The sequence below is a fragment of the Bactrocera oleae genome, chromosome 2, assembly GCF_042242935.1.
Source record: "Bactrocera oleae isolate idBacOlea1 chromosome 2, idBacOlea1, whole genome shotgun sequence".
NCBI classification, from domain to species: domain Eukaryota; kingdom Metazoa; phylum Arthropoda; class Insecta; order Diptera; family Tephritidae; genus Bactrocera; species Bactrocera oleae.
In genome coordinates, this window is record NC_091536.1 from 59,393,823 (window position 1) to 59,413,869 (window position 20,047).

At 35.9% G+C, this 20,047-nt stretch overlaps 1 protein-coding gene across 2 annotated transcripts in view; it reads right to left on the reverse strand.

Annotated features, from left to right (window-relative positions):
- Positions 1-2,217: 2,217 nt before the first annotated feature.
- The window catches only part of Cad88C (cadherin 88C), a 36,694-nt gene continuing 18,864 nt past the window's right edge, over positions 2,218-20,047 (reverse strand). Inside the window, exons 2-18 of one of the 2 annotated variants that reach the window (XM_036378416.2) lie at positions 10,882-11,224; positions 10,674-10,825; positions 9,890-10,579; positions 9,435-9,820; positions 9,173-9,373; positions 8,326-9,115; positions 7,958-8,269; positions 7,799-7,895; positions 7,231-7,727; positions 6,598-6,755; positions 6,343-6,524; positions 5,870-6,282; positions 5,387-5,519; positions 4,378-5,311; positions 3,920-4,311; positions 3,706-3,847; positions 2,218-2,512 (exon numbers count right to left, since the gene is read on the reverse strand). In XM_036378416.2, the coding sequence (XP_036234309.2) occupies positions 2,314-2,512; positions 3,706-3,847; positions 3,920-4,311; positions 4,378-5,311; positions 5,387-5,519; positions 5,870-6,282; positions 6,343-6,524; positions 6,598-6,755; positions 7,231-7,727; positions 7,799-7,895; positions 7,958-8,269; positions 8,326-9,115; positions 9,173-9,373; positions 9,435-9,820; positions 9,890-10,579; positions 10,674-10,825; positions 10,882-11,170 (5,967 nt within the window). In that variant the 5' untranslated portion in view covers positions 11,171-11,224 and the 3' untranslated portion in view covers positions 2,218-2,313. Of the gene's footprint in view, positions 2,513-3,705; positions 3,848-3,919; positions 4,312-4,377; positions 5,312-5,386; positions 5,520-5,869; positions 6,283-6,342; positions 6,525-6,597; positions 6,756-7,230; positions 7,728-7,798; positions 7,896-7,957; positions 8,270-8,325; positions 9,116-9,172; positions 9,374-9,434; positions 9,821-9,880; positions 10,580-10,673; positions 10,826-10,881; positions 11,225-20,047 lie in introns of both variants that reach the window. The other variant, XM_036378415.2, reaches the window with a different exon arrangement.

Sequence of the window (20,047 nt, forward strand, 5' to 3'; positions counted from 1 at the left end):
ATCATCGTATTTTTCATCAATGCGCTTAAGTGTTCAAGAAATCCGTGTTCATGGCCACAAAAGCACTGAAGGTGTGCAAATATATCTTCTGAGTATGTCCTAAGGAACTGGTGGCAGTATATAGAGGCACAGTATACTCCGTAATATATACACTTACCAAAAAAGCCTCCGTGCATGCGTCAAAATAAAATATCTACGAATAAATTTAATAAATGCAATTAACTGGTCTATTTCCTTTTATAATTACTTAGCATTCATATTCTTTTATAGTTTGTTGCATATTTCGAAATGGTAACTTTTAAAGACTTTTAACGCTTAAAACAAAAGAGAACGAAGAGCTCTCTCTTCTTCTATGCAGAACGTCGTGCAAACTTTTGAAAAAACTGAAAGAAAAACATGGATTTTGAAAATACGTATATAAACAGCCTCCAGAATTTTGGGAAAAGGTCCTATTCTCGGATGAAAGCATATTTGGTATAAGAAGAAATTCAAGCATTTGCGGCGTAAAAGCGGTAAAACCTTCTAAAAAAGAAAATCTTGTAACAACTGTGAAACATGGAGGAGGTAGTGTAATTGTTTGGGAATGTACGGCGGCTGAAGGAGTTGTCAAGCTGGTTTTATAGGGTCAAGAATGGAATGAGAATATATCGCTTATTATACCCTGAACAGGGATTTGCCACGATGTTTGTAACACCCAGAAGGAAATGTCGGCGACCTTATTAAATACAATGTATACATAAATGATTAGCATGATGAGCTGAGTTCATTTAGCCATGTCCGTCTGTCTGTATATATACAAACTATTTCCTCAGTTTTTAAGCTATCGATCAGAAATTTTGCACCAGTCCTCTTCCTAAGAAGCTGTTCATTTGTCGGAACGGCCGATATCAGACCACCATAGCATAAAGCTGACATACCATCTGAACAATCGGAATCAAGTACTTGTATGGGAAACGTTTTTATTTGACGTAATATCTTCACAACACATTTCAACAATCTAATCTCAGAAGAAATTGCTTAGAGCGGATCACTATAGCATATAGCTGCCATACAAATTGAACGATCAGAATCAAGTTCTTGTAAGGAGCCTTTGTATTTGTGAAGGGTATTATAGCATCGGCACAACCAAAGTTAACGTATTATCTTATTTTTAGATTAGATTATATTGAAATTTGAGGAATCCACTGCGACCGTCGTCTATTGTGCTCTTATCTGTTATTACAAGACTTCGATTAACCCAGTTATATTAAAGAGGCTTAGTAAAGCTCCTGGGTTAATGGTTGTAATGTGTTCTCTCACCGGATTAATTTGCCCGATTGCCTGACTCCTTCTTGCGATTGCGGGACAATCCAGTAGTATATGCTCTGGTGTCTCTGCTCTTTGGTAGAAAAAGCGACATTAATCCGTGCAACAGTCCCATAATCTGTGCAGATAACACCGCAGTCTGTAGTGACCTATAAAAAATCCCACAAACTGCCTTAATTTGTCTCTGGGAAGATCGATTTGTTTCTTGAACTGTTTTGTATCCTACTCTCCTACTGTCATTTGTTGACAGTGGTGTTTTTCACATTGCGTAGCTCCTCTCGTAAAGTATGGGGACCAACAGCAAAGAACGGTTCCGGTTTCCGGTGCAAAGATGACAGATTATTCAAATATTTTGAAAACCAGCATGTGGAAAATGTTAAACAGTTGAAACTTGGTAGCGATTTTTGGTTCCAACGTATTGGTTGTTCCTCTTTTATCTTAATCCTATAGAGCACGGGGGAATGCGGTAAAATCAGTAAACAGGACACATCCAAATTGGTTCATTCCATGCCACGACAATTTGCAGAAGCAGAAGAAGAGTTGGGAAACTTTCGTAGCATGGCAATTGCACATATAATGTAATACTTATGAACGTATGTAGTTCTAAGGCATAACACCAGAAACAGCAGAGCACCTACTTATTGATTGTGCATGCTTAAAGAAGATGTAAGGTGCTCAGATTCCAAAATCTAAAAAGAGGGATAAGAGGTGATATAAAGGGCAAGGTGAAATAAATGGCGAAATTCTTGTATTTTGACAGCCAATCACATCGATACCTTCTCAATTAGTTTATTTTAAGATATCTCAATATATACAGGGAAATCAACTGGACAAACTAGATATATCAAAATATTATATGGTATTCTAATAAATCAAAAGCTGTATTGTTAAATAAACTTTGAAATAGAAACATTTTCATATCAAGATGCAATTTTATTTACAAAAATAAATTAAGATTACAAATAATTTCCCAATTTTTGTATGTTATATTACATAATTGGTTGCCTCTCATAATTCGGTAGTCTCTAACTTACGTGCTAAAATTTGAGCATTATTTGTTAACTTATCAATTTGATTGTAAACATTAAAGTGCCGGTTGAGGTCGTTTGTATGATTGAAGAGCTTTGCGGTGCCTTTCAGTGTTTCGTGAATATCCTGCGTGCCAATGGCGAGAAAATTGTCGTCCAACGAGTCTTCACCGCCTTGACTGCAAGAAGGATATAGGAAAAAAATGAATAATCCGAAAAAGCAATAAGCAATTTTTAAGAGCGCTAGATATATTATAAGGTTTTTTATTTATTATAAAGGCAGGTCGTGTGCACGTATAAATGATTAAGACAAAAATTACATCTTGCCTCAAATATTCACTGGCGTCTTACGTATTTCAGACTGTAAAGGATAACTGACAATTACAAATTTGCTTAATTTCACTTCTTATATCTCTTGTCTCATTCATTATCTTGATTTGTTATGTTTTTAACCTTCCTAGATTGCACCAAATTTTATAGACTAAGCCCTAAACCTTTTATCTTCTCGTAATTTGAAAAAATGAAAGGCGGGGAAAAACTTTTAGGCATTGCAAAACTTTATATTAAAAAATGTTGTGAAAGACAATATATTATTCGAAGAAACCGAAGATTTATATGATATAAACTCAATCAAAGCTGAATTTAACACATATATGGGTTATATGAGGAAAACATCAACCAAAGAATGGGAAATCCGAATTTAATTCTGAACTAATGGAAATCATTATGTGTAGAATATGGGAGCTGGGTTAATTCGCGAATCGATATCGCACATTTTTGGCATTAAACTATAGTATACCCAATATTATATGTTCAAAGCTAACCGGAAGTTTGAAATTTTTATATATGGTACTTATTATCAATTTTCTTATATGGTATAGAATATATGCTGGATAGGGAATGTTTTGACCCAATTTGATCAAATTTTGGTATAACGGCATATCATTACCAAAAAAAAGAATCCAACCAATATATAAGGTATAAAGTCAAGCGGAAGTATTGCAATTTGCATTACAGGCAAGAGGATATTCAGAATGTTTCATTAAGATTGTGTAATTGGTCGATTGGCAGTTGACTGATTAGCAACCTCCCTTGGGTGCCAAGGTACATATGTAGCAAGTTTCTTGTAGATATCCCAATTTTTACTGAAGTTTTTCGCTTGCACGGACGGGCTGACAGTCACCCAGATTTCAACTCGTTTTTTCTTCTTGATCATTTGTATATATACATATAACTACATTAGTTTTAGGTGATACAAACAACTGCTAGGTGAACAAAACTATTATACTCTGTAAATGTCGCCAGAGTAGTTACTCTTAATTCCATAATCCTTAGAGTATGTAATCATGATTGGTGAAACTTGAATATTTACCTCAGATTCTCGTCATTTCTGAACCATTCATTTTCGTAACCTTTCAGCCAGATCGGGTTTGAGCCTTGAACGCTGTGTTTATTCGTGTTGGGCACTCGTGTTGCTGGCTCTGTGTTGTTGTGCAGTGACAATGACGAGTTTCCTACGTTGTATATTTGTATATGATTTTAAACAAAATTATTGTGTGCAAACAATATATTTGAATGTAACTTACGAAATATATTTACTTTAGCGGCGCGTAGTTGCCTCTTATAACCCTTTCGCTGGGAAGCGCACAGAGCCAACGTTACCACTAATAAAGTGGCTAAAAATAAATTAGTAAAAATTAACCAAACAAACATGGGCTTCGGTGGTCTGGCGATAAGCAACTCAGCTTCCGCTGCCTGTGTATCCAACACATTGAGTTCTTTGAAAAGATCATCTAGATATTCGATACGCAGATCGATTAGCTTTAACACTTCAGGCACTTCGTATATTGAATTATCCTCCCTTTCAACCAAATGCATGTACAGGTCAGTTTTGGTCTTATCAACAGAGCCATCTTTATTTTCATGCACTTTAATTTCGTCTATGTTCACTATTGTCCCAGTGACGTTGCTAAGCATACTGAATAAAGATTAAAAAATATTGGATTACTTTTTTTACAAAATCCCTTTATTAATTTGAACATACTCTCTGAAAGCGTTAATTTTCAATCGCAACTCATCCGGTTGCAGTCGAAAAACAAATTTTACTTTTTGATCCTCCCTAAGTAGATAGATAAATACATGAGCTACGTCCTTCATGCCTAAGGTATCGTTTGCTACCACCATAAAATCGAAATAACCTTTCATTCCTTTCTGTGGGTCGAAATTCAATTGCACGTTACCCGTTTCGCGATCAACAAGAAATGGTGACTTTTTAACATTTTCTAAACCCTCCGACAAAGTTTGTCTGATATCACCAATTATATAGTAAGAGATCTTCGCATTCACTCCTTCATCTGGGTCTGTAGCTTCCACACGCATAAACTGTGTCCCGAAATCGGCATTTGTGGTAATACCACCAGTGAATACCTTTGTGGGAAAATGTGGTGGATTGTCATTAATGTCCAATACGCGAACGCGTACGCGCACCACGGTACTATCAAACAATAGAAGCTCTTCACTAGTTAGGTTACTACTTGTATTTTCACTGGAGAACTCATAAGAGCCGTCGTTTTCAGTTTGATCGTCAATTATTGAGCGCAAATTTCGCGAGTGCTTGTATCGATTAAAATGTTCCCCATTTCGCAAAAACACAGCCTGCTTTTGGCCGAAATTCGTTTGTATTTGCGTGTGATCTTTGTTTCCTATGAAGCTGTCTGAACGACGATTCGATTGAATTATATCATTTGCACAATTTTCCGTGGCTCTCACAAAGAGAGAATAGTTGGCGATCACTTCACGATCAAGTTCCTTTACGACGCTGAGTATGTGCGTTTCTGGGTGAAGTTTAAAGTAACCTAGTTCATTGCCTTTCTCAATGAAATAACAAATTAAACTAGGTGGGTCGTCAAGATCATCTACTTCGTCTTTATCTATTGTGTCGGGTAGTTTAACACGTTCTGATCCAGGATCAGCATGCTCTTTATAAATATATATGGATTAAAATTGGTTTTTAATGAAGTTATGAATTGTAAAATACTTTGTAAATAACCAACCTGTAAAGTTAATGTATATTTCTTCCACTACAAATTGTGGTTCATACTCGTTTACGTTCCTTATATATATTGTCAAATCTAAGTCGGCACTTAGAGATGTGGGAAGTCCCTGATCATATGCTTCGATTCTTATCTGGAAATTTAGAGGAAAGTATAATTAATAGCAAAAACTTAAAGGTCCAGGCCAGATGCAGGCCAAATCTTACAGCAGAGAGAGCAAAGGAATCACCAACTTATATGTATATAATGCTAACAATATTGATTGGCTATGAGGTGGTGGGCGGAACCCAACTGTTTATACTTAAAGGATCTGTCAAATATTCAATATGCGAATTCATTTCCAATGGGAAGACACACATATATTTTGAAATCATTAACTGGTCTTCTTTCCTGCTCATAGTGCAATCATTTGGTATTCGCAATGAAGAAAAACATCCGACCCTTGTTTTGTTAATTGACAGAAGCCATACTAAGATGTCTTACCTCATGTAGTTTCTGCTTCGGACGGTTCAAACTTTCCTTCAAAAATAGATGCCCAGTTTCACTATCAATTTCAAATACTTTGTAGCTGCCTAATGGGTCGGGTTTTAACCGGTAGCGGACTAATGCATTCATACCAATATCTTCATCGGTGGCCACCACTTGCAGCAGTTGAGTGCCCACAGTAATGTTCTCAGATATTCGCAGAGTTGTGTTGTGCAAAGGTGTAACAAAAACAGGTGGATGATCGTTGAAATCTGATATACAGATGTCCAATGTTTTGGTAACAATATTCGAGGGTACTCCTAGATCTCGAGTGGTTATCGTGATTGTGTGATTACCAAATTTGTTTCGTAAAGACGTGCGTGCGTAAATATTTGCAGTCCAATCGTCGATCTGGTGCAATTCAAAAAGATCTTAAAAAAACGATAGTTAGTTGGTCTTGTATATTCGTGCCCATCAGATGCTCTACTAACCGTATTTATTGCCTTTCGTTATTTGAAATTGCAAGCGCCCGTTCGGTGAATTCGGATCATCTGCATCTTTGCCACGAATAGTCGCTATTTTTTCATTTAATTCATGATATTCAGTAATAAGCACACAGCTTGTGGGTAAGAAAACGTCGGGCACATTATCGTTTTCATCTAGTATGGATATGCTTAAAAAAGTGTATATGCATATATATGAAAATTAAAAGAATTGCTTGCTTTTAAACCAGATCTTTAACTTACAAAATTTGTTTAAAGGCGTTACGACTTTCTCCCGCTAAGAATCCGAATTGGTAGTTGTCCCATGCTTCTATCACTAGTATATAAAAATCTTTCGTTTCGCGGTCTAATTTATCGGCAACAGACAGCACACCAGTGTCTGCATCAATTGAAAACTTTCCCTAAATTGCCAAGGAAAGAAAATTTCGGGTTAAACAATGTGTCCAAAAAATCGCATATCGCTGTTTCTAATAATTTCATTCTGCTATGATTTAATTTTGGCGAGAAAAGTCCACAGTTCAGTAGAAAAATATATTAGTGAGTTCAAAAGTGAAGAGAAGCGAAAGGTTTTTGTCAAGTAAAAGAGTGACAAAAGCTTTGAAAAATGATGTTGGTTTGATGGTCGAAACTAGGAGGGTTGAGAGAGGATATGATAATCGCTCTGAAGTAAGACAGGCGAGCAATACCTCGAGGAAAATTAGCTCAAAATTCCAATATGAATGATTTAACTAACAATGCTGAGAGATACATAGATGTCAGACTGTTTAGTTGATGACTTGAAGAGCGATTGGTAAAGGTCTCGGTCACGCTTTGTGTTTCGAAATGGTACCTACTGGCGAAGAAACCAATACTTAGTTTCATTTCGAGTTCTCTTACCTGTGAACTTATGCGATCCATGAGAAAGGTGATTTTTCCGAAATCGCCTGAATCAGCATCGCTTGCCTGTACAGTACCAATTCGAGCGCCTATTTCTACATTTTCACTTATTGTATAGTTCTTAGATCCCCCAATGAAATACGGATTATTGTCATTTTCATCTAAAACAGACACATAAACATCGACTAGTGCAGTCCGTTGTGGAATGCCCGAGTCTGATGCACGAACTGACAAATTTAACCACTGATATTGTTCATGGTCGATTTTATTAGCGACGATCATTTCTCCTGTCTGCGGATCGATGTGTACGAAATTTCTTAAAGTGGGATTTCCTTCTAACGAATATGTAATTGTTTTGTTTTTGTCACTATCGTAGGCGAGTATATTTGCTATCAAAACACCGTTAATACTATTTTCTGTAATCGTTTTGCGATAGAAGGGCTGCTTAAACTTCGGATTATTATCATTTTCGTCTTCGATGATTATGTTTAAGAAGGCTGTAAGCATACATTTTACGCATTTAGAATTTTACATTTAGAATTATGTAAGGACAAAGGCTATGACTTACCTTCCACCATTTGTTTACCCTTTATAGCTGCGAGGTCTTCAGCGTTTATCGCTAGCTTTAGATACTCGACTTTTTCGCGATCCAAAAGTTTCAGGACCTAATAAAAAATGGGAATACTATTCGTTATTAAATCTAGTTATAAACGGTTTAGGAAATCACCTTGAGTGTTCCCTCAATGGGGTCCAAGTCGAATGCGCTTACAAAATCAAAATCACTTAGTTTGATAAATGTTCCCTCTTCATTACGCGCCACGCAATTCCCACGATTTATGCGATATCGGATTATTGGTGATTCATCAAGATCCGCAGCGTAAACTTGAAATATTTGCGTACCCACGGCAGTATTTTCCAGGACTCGTATAGTGGGTAGGTCCCCCAAGACCGGTGGTTTGTTATTAACGTCCATAATTGTTATATTAACTGTGGCGGAATTCATAAGTTGAGAATTTCCGAGGCCGCCATCCAAACCAAGCTAAAAAGATCTCTCGATTATTATTGTAAAATATTTGAAAATTTCGAATAACTTACGACGGTGAGAGTGTACACGTGTTTTTTTGGCTCCGACAAATCCGGATCCAGATTAGCGCCATGTGCAACCGATATCACCCCAGATTCCGAATTGATGATAAACTTATCACTCGCTCCCATTTGTATTCGGTACACCACCACATTGTTCGGTGCAGAACCATCTCGATCGATTGCCATCACCTGCAGTATGGAACTACCACCCGGAAGGTCTTCAGGTATCGTTTTCGCATAAAATTTTTTTTGAAATATGGGTGGATTGTCATTAACATCTTCAATGTAAATCAGCACTGGCACCACAGTAGAAAGCATAGGAATGCCTGAATCTCGTGCACGAATCAGCAAATCGATCTCACGCACACCATTGTCGGCACGTATGCGACGCCTATTTTCAAGCAGTTCTTCGTAGTCGAAAGCGTGCAAAGGTCGCAAAAAGCCATTTTCGGGATCAACACTAAAATTTGCACGATAAAGACCCTCTACAATTTCAAAAGTTATCTGGCTGTTCTCAGTGCCATTAAGATCAATATCACGTGCCTCCAAAATTAGTGGTGTTTCAAAATCTGCCTTATTTTCCATCAATTTGGCCTCATAGTGACGCTGTACAAAAATCGGTGCATTGTCGTTGACGTCCTCAATATTGATGATAATCTGTGCAGTGTTGCGGTTTCCAATTCCTATATTATCAATCGCTTCAACTGTGAGGTAGTGGATAGAAATGATTTCACGATCGAAAGCGGAATCTCCAGGCTGTTTGATGGTAATGACACCAGTAATCGGATCGAGATGTAACCTAGAAAAATATTCAAGTCGTCATATATTCTGATTCTCCGATTTATTAATTTCTCACAAATGTGCAATGCCACCACGTAAGTTGAGGAACCTTATGCCCATAGTGCCAAAATCGCCTGAATCGATATCGGTTGCTTCGATTCGTGTAACGATTGTGCCCAACTCACTGTTTTCCGGAATAGTGGTGTTGTATATCGCTTGCGTAAATTCCGGAAAGTTGTCATTTTGATCACGAATGTAAATTTGAAGATGCGCCAACCTGACAAAAATATTATTCATATAGACAATGGTAAAATTTAACAGTGTGACGCCATCCATACCCCCATCTAGTTGGCTCATCAATTTCTCTCGCAAAGAGTGTAAAATTAATTTCCTTAATTTCTTCGTAATCGATTGCTTTCGAATTTTTCACTCGCACCATAAAGTTGGCCTCGTTCACTGCCACAGCAGGCACGATTTCGAAGAGGTCATTTTGTGGATCCAAAAACAGACGAAAGGTGCCATTATTGCCTATATCGTGATCTTCGACAATATTCTGCACATCATCGTCAATGAAACTCAAAGGGGTATTGCTTTGGGAGTTCTCGTTAACTTCACAGCGGTAAATTGGTTGTCTGAATGTTGGTATTTCATCGTTTATATCTGTCACGATCACAGTAACTTCTGTCCTAACTTGCATCGTCTCGTCGGATGCATTCGTTTTAAACTGAAAAAAGTGACAATAATCATGGAATATATACGCATATACAATCGCTTTCATACACACTTGTGGTACCTCTGTCGCAGTGACTTTCAATATATAGGCGCCATTTATTCGCTGCCTAGTGTCCTCGCGATCTAGCTGTTGCGCAGTGTAGATTACACCCGTCTGTTGATCGATATCAAAGAACTCATTTGCGTCCAATTCATACACAATGGGATTGTTTATGCCGCGATCACCATCTATGGCGCGTACTTGCAATACTCTCGTGCCAATATCTACATTCTCAGCTATGCGCGCTATCGCTTGCACTTGAACAAACTCGGGTGGTTGATCGCCCACATCAATCACTTTGACGAGAATGGCTGCAGTACCAGTATTGACGGGTCCCTGGTTAGCTCGATCCACGGCTAAGACACGTAATTGGTATAAACTTTTCGTCTCGTAATCTAACTCGCCCGTTAGTCGAAGTACACCTTTGCCTTGATATGTAGATATAGAAAATATATCATTGTCGCCATCCAATTCTTGCAGGTAGTAGACCACTTGTCCGTAAGCACCCTCATCTTCATCGGTTGCTTCTAGTGTTGTTAAAATACCGGGAACACTACTTTCGGGGATTTCTATGGCGCTTTGATATGGTAAAAATATGGGTGCATTATCGTTAATATCTTCCACTAATAGTAAGAAACTTTGCGTGACAAAATTATAGTCGTTGTAGCGATTGTCTGTTAGCGTCAAAACTATAGAGTACTCGTCTTGTAACTACAGTGATAAATTGGGAGAAATTAGTAAGGACTTTTTACGAGATACTAGTATGTACACAAATTATTGTTGAAGAGTATTTTGAACTACCAACCTCTCTATCTAACGCTTTGGCCAAATAGACATTAGCTTCATTTTCGCCTGTATTCTCAATACGAATTACATCGCTGTCATGCGACGAGCGTTTACCGAATACTAAAGGATCGTTATCGGGATCTACGCCCTTCAGCGTGTATATATGGGAACCTATGTATATGAAATAAATGAAATGATAACGAGTTTTGTTCGTTTAAGTTACTTACCTACTGCAGTCTCTGGACTCTCCTTCAGTCGTAAAACGATTTCAGATTGGCCACCGTCGATGGCAAATCTTGGGGGTCGGTTACACACCACCACTTGCAGCGTGGTTAAAAGCAGTAGCGCAATTGAACTCGAGTATGTAGCTAACGCACAATTCTTGTATTTTAATCGTACGTTCCTGTATTTCCTTCTGATGTCTGGTAATACATTTTCGTAACTTAATGATATTGAATGTGGACTGTGCACGTTTGAAGTATACTGGCGGCGTTGAGAACCTTTTTCGTTGTTCATATTTTTGTTGTGAGTATTAGGTACAGGTTAGAACATATTTATGATAAGTCACGTCTGCAAATGGGAAAACATATGAGTACATTTAGAAAATTGGGATATTGATTTTTGTCGATGGCTTAATATAATATTATAATAAAAAGCGGGTGACCATACACATGATGTATATACATGAAAAAACTTAAGGTTCAAATAGAGTCTTAAGAGGCAGATATATGGTGAGATTATATACAAAATACAGACCTGTGGCAACAGAGCATAATGTTTTGTAGATATAGAGTTATTTATGAATGTATATCAATATGATCAGGATGACGAGACGAGTTGAAATACGGTTGTCTGTCTGTTCGCCCGTTCGTCTGTGAAAGCAGTAATTTGAATAAAAATTGATATATCTTAATGAAACTTGGTACACGTGTTCCTTGGCACCCAAGGGGGGAAGGAAAGTTGATATTGCAGATGGGCGCCAACGGACCATTACCACGCCCGCACAACGCCCCCAAACCTATGAAGTGACATAGCAAAGACTCACAATGGTGGGGGTGCATCTGTAGTTTGAAATTTTTTTGAAAAGTTAAGTGCTATAACTCACTTACTACACACGTCTGAAGCATTAAATTTCACAGAAAAAAAATTGTGCTCAACAAATTTCAACCAGATGATACTGACTCCCAAAAAGCCTTTTTGTAGGATATTACTTTTTTTCGACTTTTCAGGTGCTTATAAGCCGTATATAGGGATTTCTGAATTTCCGACGACTTTCAGCCGTTTATGTTGGTCAAAATGAGTGATACAATTAATGAAATTCAGTAGACATATTTTCTTTAACATGATGTGGTATATTGGTCTAAATCGTATATCCTTATTATTATGATTTTCGATTCTCTGATTGACTTTTTTCTTGTATAATCAATATGTAATATACAATTTCAAAAGTTGAACATAGTTTTTGTAGTACAACGATTTCATTCAACTATATCTCCGATTATAAATTCTCCATAACGTCACCAAAATGTTGAATAACGTTCCATCGCTTTTCATAAGTTTACAGGAGAAGGAAAAAACGCTATAAAATAGAAACTACTCATATTGAAACTTAATTTGAATATTTAGATTATATAGCATATATAATATATCATTATGAACAGAATGACGAGACGAATTGAATTCGGGATGTCTGTATATTTATCCATCTGTAATAACTGTAAAAATCATAACATCTGATATAATTTAATTGGCTGTTTATGTATATTAAGTTGAACCATTTTACGCCCACGACACCGTTATAGTTCAACACTCTAAAACTTCTGTAACTAAGAAATAAATTAACCTGCAAAACTCATATTTGGCACAGAAAGTGTTATAAACCCTTAAATAAAGATGCCAGAAACATACAATTACGTATATATACATATATCTTATATTAGTTATATACGAGAATCGTTGAAAACATAGTCAATGAACCAAATACTGATATCTCGCAAACTACCCAACCAATGTTATCCAAATGATTTGCATTGCTGATTTGATATCCGGCGATTCACTTCTAAAATGGTTGATCCATATATTTCTTCTATGACAAATGAAATTTCTATCGCTGCATATTCTTGTACACCCTATAGATCGCTCAATATGTGAAATGTGTGTAAGAAGGGCTAAGTTCGGGTGTAACCAAACATTACATACTCTTGCAACTTCCAAAAACAAAAGCTCGTGAAATACCTTCGGGTGTTGACCAAACTTTATTTTAAACAAGAAAAAACGTTAACTTCGGTTGCACCGAAGCTTCACAGAACTTGATTCCGATCGTTCAATTTGTAAGGCAGCTATATGATATAGTGATCTGATCTGAACCATTACATTGCAGATTGCATTATTGCCTTAGACAATAACCCACGCCAAATTTCGTGAGGATATCACGTCAAATAAAAAATGTGTTTGTATGGCAGCTATATGCTATAGTGGTCCGATATAGCGCTTCCGACAAATGAGTAGCTTCTTTCGGAGAAAAGAACCTTTTCAGAACGATATCTCATTAACATACGGGCAGACAGACGGACATGGCTAAATCAACTCAGCTCATCATGCTGATCATTTATGTATATATTTTATAGGGTCTCCGACGATTTCTTCTGGGTGTTGCAAACTTCGTGGCAAACTTAATATACCCTGTTCAGGGTATGAAAATATTTCGAAAAATTTCATTTTTAATTTGTTACCTTGTTAACTTATATTATAGGTCGTAGACTCACATAGTTTTATACCTATATTTTAATACCCGTAAATTCTAATTATATTAAAATCTTCCTCAAATGAGATTTATGTGATATAAACTCAACCGAAGAAGCTAAATTCAATATATTTAGTTGATGTGGAAAACGTCAACCAGAGGATCGAAATTTGTTATATTATACATATAAGGTTTAGACCAGAGTCTAGATCAACTCAATTACTATTCAACGCTAAACTTTTAATATAGTTTTAAAATTTTTAGGAAAACTTGTTCACGTAATGTAACTGATATATACGGTATAAAGCCAACCAGAAGTTTGAAAATCCTACATTAAGTAGGTACATGGGAATAGGGGTAGTATTGACCTCATTTTATTTTTTTTTGGCGTTACTACATATTGCTAACAAAAAGAGATGCTCTGTGAATTTTAATAAGTTACCTCACATACCATCAGCAATATTTAGAGAGTAAAGTCAACCGGATCTTTGAAAATCTCGATATTAGCTTAATGGAGATAGGAAAAATTTTCACCCCATTTTATCTATTTTAGGCCCCATTGTTCAATTTTGATACCGGTTCCTATAGAGCACTCTTGTGCCATCCTGGATGTAAAATTTAAGGCCTCTGACGAATTTAGTTATCGATTTATCGCTATTTAAGTAGATTTAAAAAAACCGTTCTATGGAAAGTGGGCGAGAGTATCATCCGATTTCATCTATTTTCACACTTTCGTAAGAGCTATTAAAAGGATTTGTTCTGTTCAAATTTGAGATATGCCATAAAACCTATTAGGGGGCGATTAATGCGATTCCGTTGTAACAATAAACAGTTTTATATCTTAATTTTTGGCTTAGTTATGGCACTTTATACGTTTTCGATTAATTGCGTTTTGTGGCCTAGCTCGTCCCCCGGATTTGACTAAGGAACATGTGTCCTAATTTTTACTCAAGTTACATTTTACAGAGACATACGGACATACGGACAGACGGACGGACGGACAGTCAACCATATTTCAACTCGCTTCGTCATCCTGATTATTTATATTGTGGCGAACACGGATGATAGAAAAAAATCGAATCGGCAATAACCGTTAGATGAACAAAACTATTATAAGCACTCTGTAATAACATATTGCAAGAGTATAACAAGGATTTTATAAGAACAAGTATAATGTCTATAACGATCGTATTACTTTTTAAGCCCACATATACGCAACTAAGAACTCAGTATCTACTTCTGGCCTTATACCGACAATATCAGTAAGTGCTAAACCTTGATAACATCGCTTCAGTAATCCTAACTCTCATATACCTAATCATGATGATTCTAGTTTATTGCAGTTACCAGCAGCACTACATCATACTTTAATCGTAACAATAACGGAATAGCCATATCAATATCAAGATGTGGTGTTTTTAAACGCTACCATTATGGTTCAGTTGACCAAGTAAGTTCCTATATTATACTTACGATTTTTAGAAAGTGTTATATTTTACTCCGAGTATTTTTACTAAAATTAATAAACCGGTAACTACATATAGTTTAAATTTACCTTTGATTATAGGATTAAAAATTTTCTACCGTAAAAATGTTACAATTAAGTTCTTAAGCCAATTTCACCCTTCGGCTCGAGCTATTGTATAAGCGTTTCGAAATTTGATGACGCTGAAAACTACGGGTTAGGCTTGAGGTCCCCAATTTCAAAACCTTCAAAACAAACTCACCAAAATCAAAATCCACACATAATAGTAGTATGAATATTATTATAAGTCTTTCGCTTCGACTTCCTTTGAATTTGTAGATTTTTTTATATTGGAGATTTTATGTTTGAGGATTAAATTTTTGGGGGTCCCGAAAATTAATTATGAAGAAAAATGCTTAATAGGTGCCTAATATTAGCGAACTTTTATATAAACTTCATCTACCAAAATATTAGCTTATTGATACATCTGTTCGCTGGTTTGTATACGGATATAACTTTTTTCACAACGAACTGTGTACATGTGGTTTTAAATTTGTGTATACGAATCGATATATATGGTATATATTAAGTCGATAAACATCGCTTTTGTCCTTCTATTCTTAAGAAATATCACATAAATAAAAGCTATATTACGTTAAATTGAGGTTCTGAGGTCTTTTAGAGTCAAATCGTGCACTCTTTCATTATTTAGTAAACTTTTTACCGACAACGTTAAAAAAAAAAAAAGCATCGTTTATCGTTGCACCGAAGTTATAAAAGCCTTCACAAATACACAGGATTCCTTACAAGAACTTGATTCTGATCGTTCAGTTTGTACTACAGTTCAGTTCAGTTTGTATGTCAGCTATTTACCATAGTGGTCCGATATAGGTAGTTCTGGCAAATGAGCAAGGGAGAAAAAGACGTATGCAAAATGTCAGATCGATATCTCAAAATCTGAAGGACTAGTTCACGTATATACAGACAGACGGACATGGCTGAATCGACTCAGCTCATCTTGCCGATCATTTATATAAATATTTTTTATGATCTCCAATGTTTCTTTGGGTGTTACAATACAAACTTCGTGGCAAACTAAATATGCCCTGTTCAGGGTATAACAACAAATGTGGGTTTGATGCGACTTTATTACAGTCAATTCTATATTAATAAATAATAAAAACTGTTATTGTAATTTAGAACTTCAAGCGATTTAAATTTTTAACCGATGATCCTTCTAGCTATATTCCCCCCATTGTTTCTTCGACGTCTTTGGGATCCATTCCTTCGATTTTGGTTGTTTCTCCTTCTGTTATTTACCCTTCCACCTGCGAGATTGGCTGCGATATTGCCTCCGTTATTGCCTCCGTTATTGGCTCCGTTAGTGCCTGCATTATTTCCATTATTTCTTCTTCTAATAACACGAACTCTACGACCGTTGTTGGTGTTGGTGTTGGTGTTGGTGTTGGTATTACCTGAATTAGTGCCCCGTCGTATAATAATTCTCCTTGGGCCACGATTAGGACGTACAGGAGCGGTAATTGGATTCGTTTGGGTTGGGCTAGTATTAATTGCCGATTGAGAATTGACCACTATTAATACAGCGGCTAGCAATATGGTTAATCGTAGAAGGAATTTCGCCATTATACGTCTTAAGTAGTGGGCTTAACTTTTTGTAACGATGTTACTAGACTTAATAGAAAAGCAACAGTGCTATATATATCCGAACTATTTTAATTGACCTTGAATTTGTTATTTACATGCAAATAGATAGTTACTATGAAACAATTTTTATTTTTATTTCCACAACTGTTTTATATATGGTATGGTCTCCGACGATTACTTCTGGGTGTTGAAAACTTCGTGGCAAACTTAATATACCCTGTTCAGGGTATGAAAATATTTCGAAAAACTTCATTTTTAATTTGGTACCTTGTTAACTTATATTATAGGTCGTAGACTCACATAGTTTTATAACTATATTTTAATACCCGTAAATTCTAATTATATTAAAATCTTCCTCAAATGAGATTTATGTGATATAAACTCAACCGAAGAGGCTAAATTCAATATATTTAGTTGATGTGGAAAACGTCAACCAGAGGATCGAAATTTGTTATACTATACATATAAGGTTTAGACCAAAGTCTAGATCAACTCCATTCAACGCTAAACTTTTAATAATATAATTTTAAAACTTTTAGGAAAACTTGTTCACGTAATGTGACTGATATATACGGTATAAAGCCAACCAGAAGTTTGAAAATCCTATATTAACTAGGTACATGGGAATAGGGGTAGTATTGACCTCATTTTATCTTTTTTTTGCATTACTATATATTGCTAACAGAAAGAGATGCTCTCTGAATTTTAATAAGTTACCTCACATACCATCACCAATATTTAGAGAGTAAAGTCAACCGGATGTTTGAAAATCTCGATATTATATTCAATTTTGATACCGGCTCCTATAGAGCTCTCTTGTGCCATCCTGGATGTACAATTTGAGGCCTCTGACGAGTTTAGTTATCGATTTATCGCTATTTAAGTAGATTTAGAAAAACCGTTCTTTCGTAAGAGCTATTAAAAGGATTTGTTCTGTTCAAATTTGAGGTATGCACATAAAACCTATTAGTGGTTTTATATCTTAATTTTTGGCTTAGTTATGGCACTTTATACGTTTCGATTAATTGCGTTTTGTGGCCTAGCTCGTCCCCCGGATTTGACTAAGGAACATGTGTCCTAATTTTTACTCAAGTTACATTTTACAGAGACATACGGACAGACGGACGGACGGACAGTCAACCATATTTCAACTCGCTTCGTCATCCTGATTATTTATATTGTGGCGAACACGGATGATAGAAAAAAATCGAATCGGCAATAACCGTTAGATGAACAAAACTATTATAAGCACTATGTAATAACATATTGCAAGAGTATAACAAGGATTTTATAAGAACAAGTATAATGTCTATAACGATCGTATTACTTTTTAAGCCCACATATACGCAACTAAGAACTCAGTATCTACTTCTGGCCTTATACCGACAATATCAGTAAGTGCTAAACCTTGATAACATCGCTTCAGTAATCCTAACTCTCATATACCTAATCATGATGATTCTAGTTTATTGCAGTTACCAGCAGCACTACATCATACTTTAATCGTAACAATAACGGAATAGCCATATCAATATCAAGATGTGGTGTTTTTAAACGCTACCATTATGGTTCAGTTGACCAAGTAAGTTCCTATATTATACTTACGATTTTTAGAAAGGGTTATATTTTACTCCGAGTATTTTTACTAAAATTAATAAACCGGTAACTACATATAGTTTAAATTTACCTTTGATTATAGGATTAAAAATTTTCTACGGTAAAAATGTTACAATTAAGTTCTTAAGCCAATTTCACCCTTCGGCTCGAGCTATTGTATAAGCGTTTCGAAATTTGATGACGCTGAAAACTACGGGTTAGGCTTGAAGTCCCCAATTTCAAAACCTTCAAAACAAACTCACCAAAATCAAAATCCACACATAATAGTAGTATGAACCATACATTACAGAAAATTGATGTTAAAGAGGCAGTTGTACCCCCTATGACATTATAAGTCTTTCGCTTCGACTTCCTTTGAATTTGTAGATTTTTTTATATTGGAGATTTTATGTTTGAGGATTAAATTTTTGGGGGTCCCGAAAATTAATTATGAAGAAAAATGTTTAATAGGTGCCTAATATTAGCGAACTTTTATATAAACTTCATCTACCAAAATATTAGCTTATTGATACATCTGTTCGCTGGTTTGTATACGGATATAACTTTTTTCACAACGAACTGTGTACATGTGGTTTTAAATTTGTGTATACGAATCGATATATATGGTATATATTAAGTCGATAAACATCGCTTTTGTCCTTCTATTCTTAAGAAATATCACATAAATAAAAGCTATATTACGTTAAATTGAGGTTCTGAGGTCTTTTAGAGTCAAATCGTGCACTCTTTCATTATTTAGTAAACTTTTTACCGACAACGTTAAAAAAAAAAAAAGCATCGTTTATCGTTGCACCGAAGTTATAAAAGCCTTCACAAATACACAGGATTCCTTACAAGAACTTGATTCTGATCGTTCAGTTTGTACTACAGTTCAGTTCAGTTTGTATGTCAGCTATTTACCATAGTGGTCCGATATAGGTAGTTCTGGCAAATGAGCAAGGGAGAAAAAGACGTATGCAAAATGTCAGATCGATATCTCAAAATCTGAAGGACTAGTTCACGTATATACAGACAGACGGACATGGCTGAATCGACTCAGCTCATCTTGCCGATCATTTATATAAATATTTTTTATGATCTCCAATGTTTCTTTGGGTGTTACAATACAAACTTCGTGGCAAACTAAATATGCCCTGTTCAGGGTATAACAACAAATGTGGGTTTGATGCGACTTTATTACAGTCAATTCTATATTAATAAATAATAAAAACTGTTATTGTAATTTAGAACTTCAAGCGATTTAAATTTTTAACCGATGATCCTTCTAGCTATATTCCCCCCATTGTTTCTTCGACGTCTTTGGGATCCATTCCTTCGATTTTGGTTGTTTCTCCTTCTGTTATTTACCCTTCCACCTGCGAGATTGGCAGCGATATTGCCTCCGTTATTGCCTCCGTTATTGGCTCCGTTAGTGCCTGCATTATTGCCATTATTTCTTCTTCTAATAACACGAACTCTACGACCGTTGTTGGTGTTGGTGTTGGTGTTGGTATTACCTGAATTAGTGCCCCGTCGTATAATAATTCTCCTTGGGCCACGATTAGGACGTACAGGAGCGGTAATTGGATTCGTTTGGGTTGGGCTAGTATTAATTGCCGATTGAGAATTGACCACTATTAATACAGCGGCTAGCAATATGGTTAATCGTAAAAGGAATTTCGCCATTATACGTCTTAACAAGTGGGCTTAACTTTTTGTAACGATGTTACTAGACTTAATAGAAAAGCAACAGTGCTATATATATCCGAACCATTTTAATTGACCTTGAACTTGTTATTTACATGCAAATAGATTGTTACTATGAAACAATTTTTATTTTTATTTCCACAACTGTTTTATATATGGTATATGTTTAATTCTCTTTTTGGTCATTTAAATGAAGATAAATAATCCATTCAAAGTT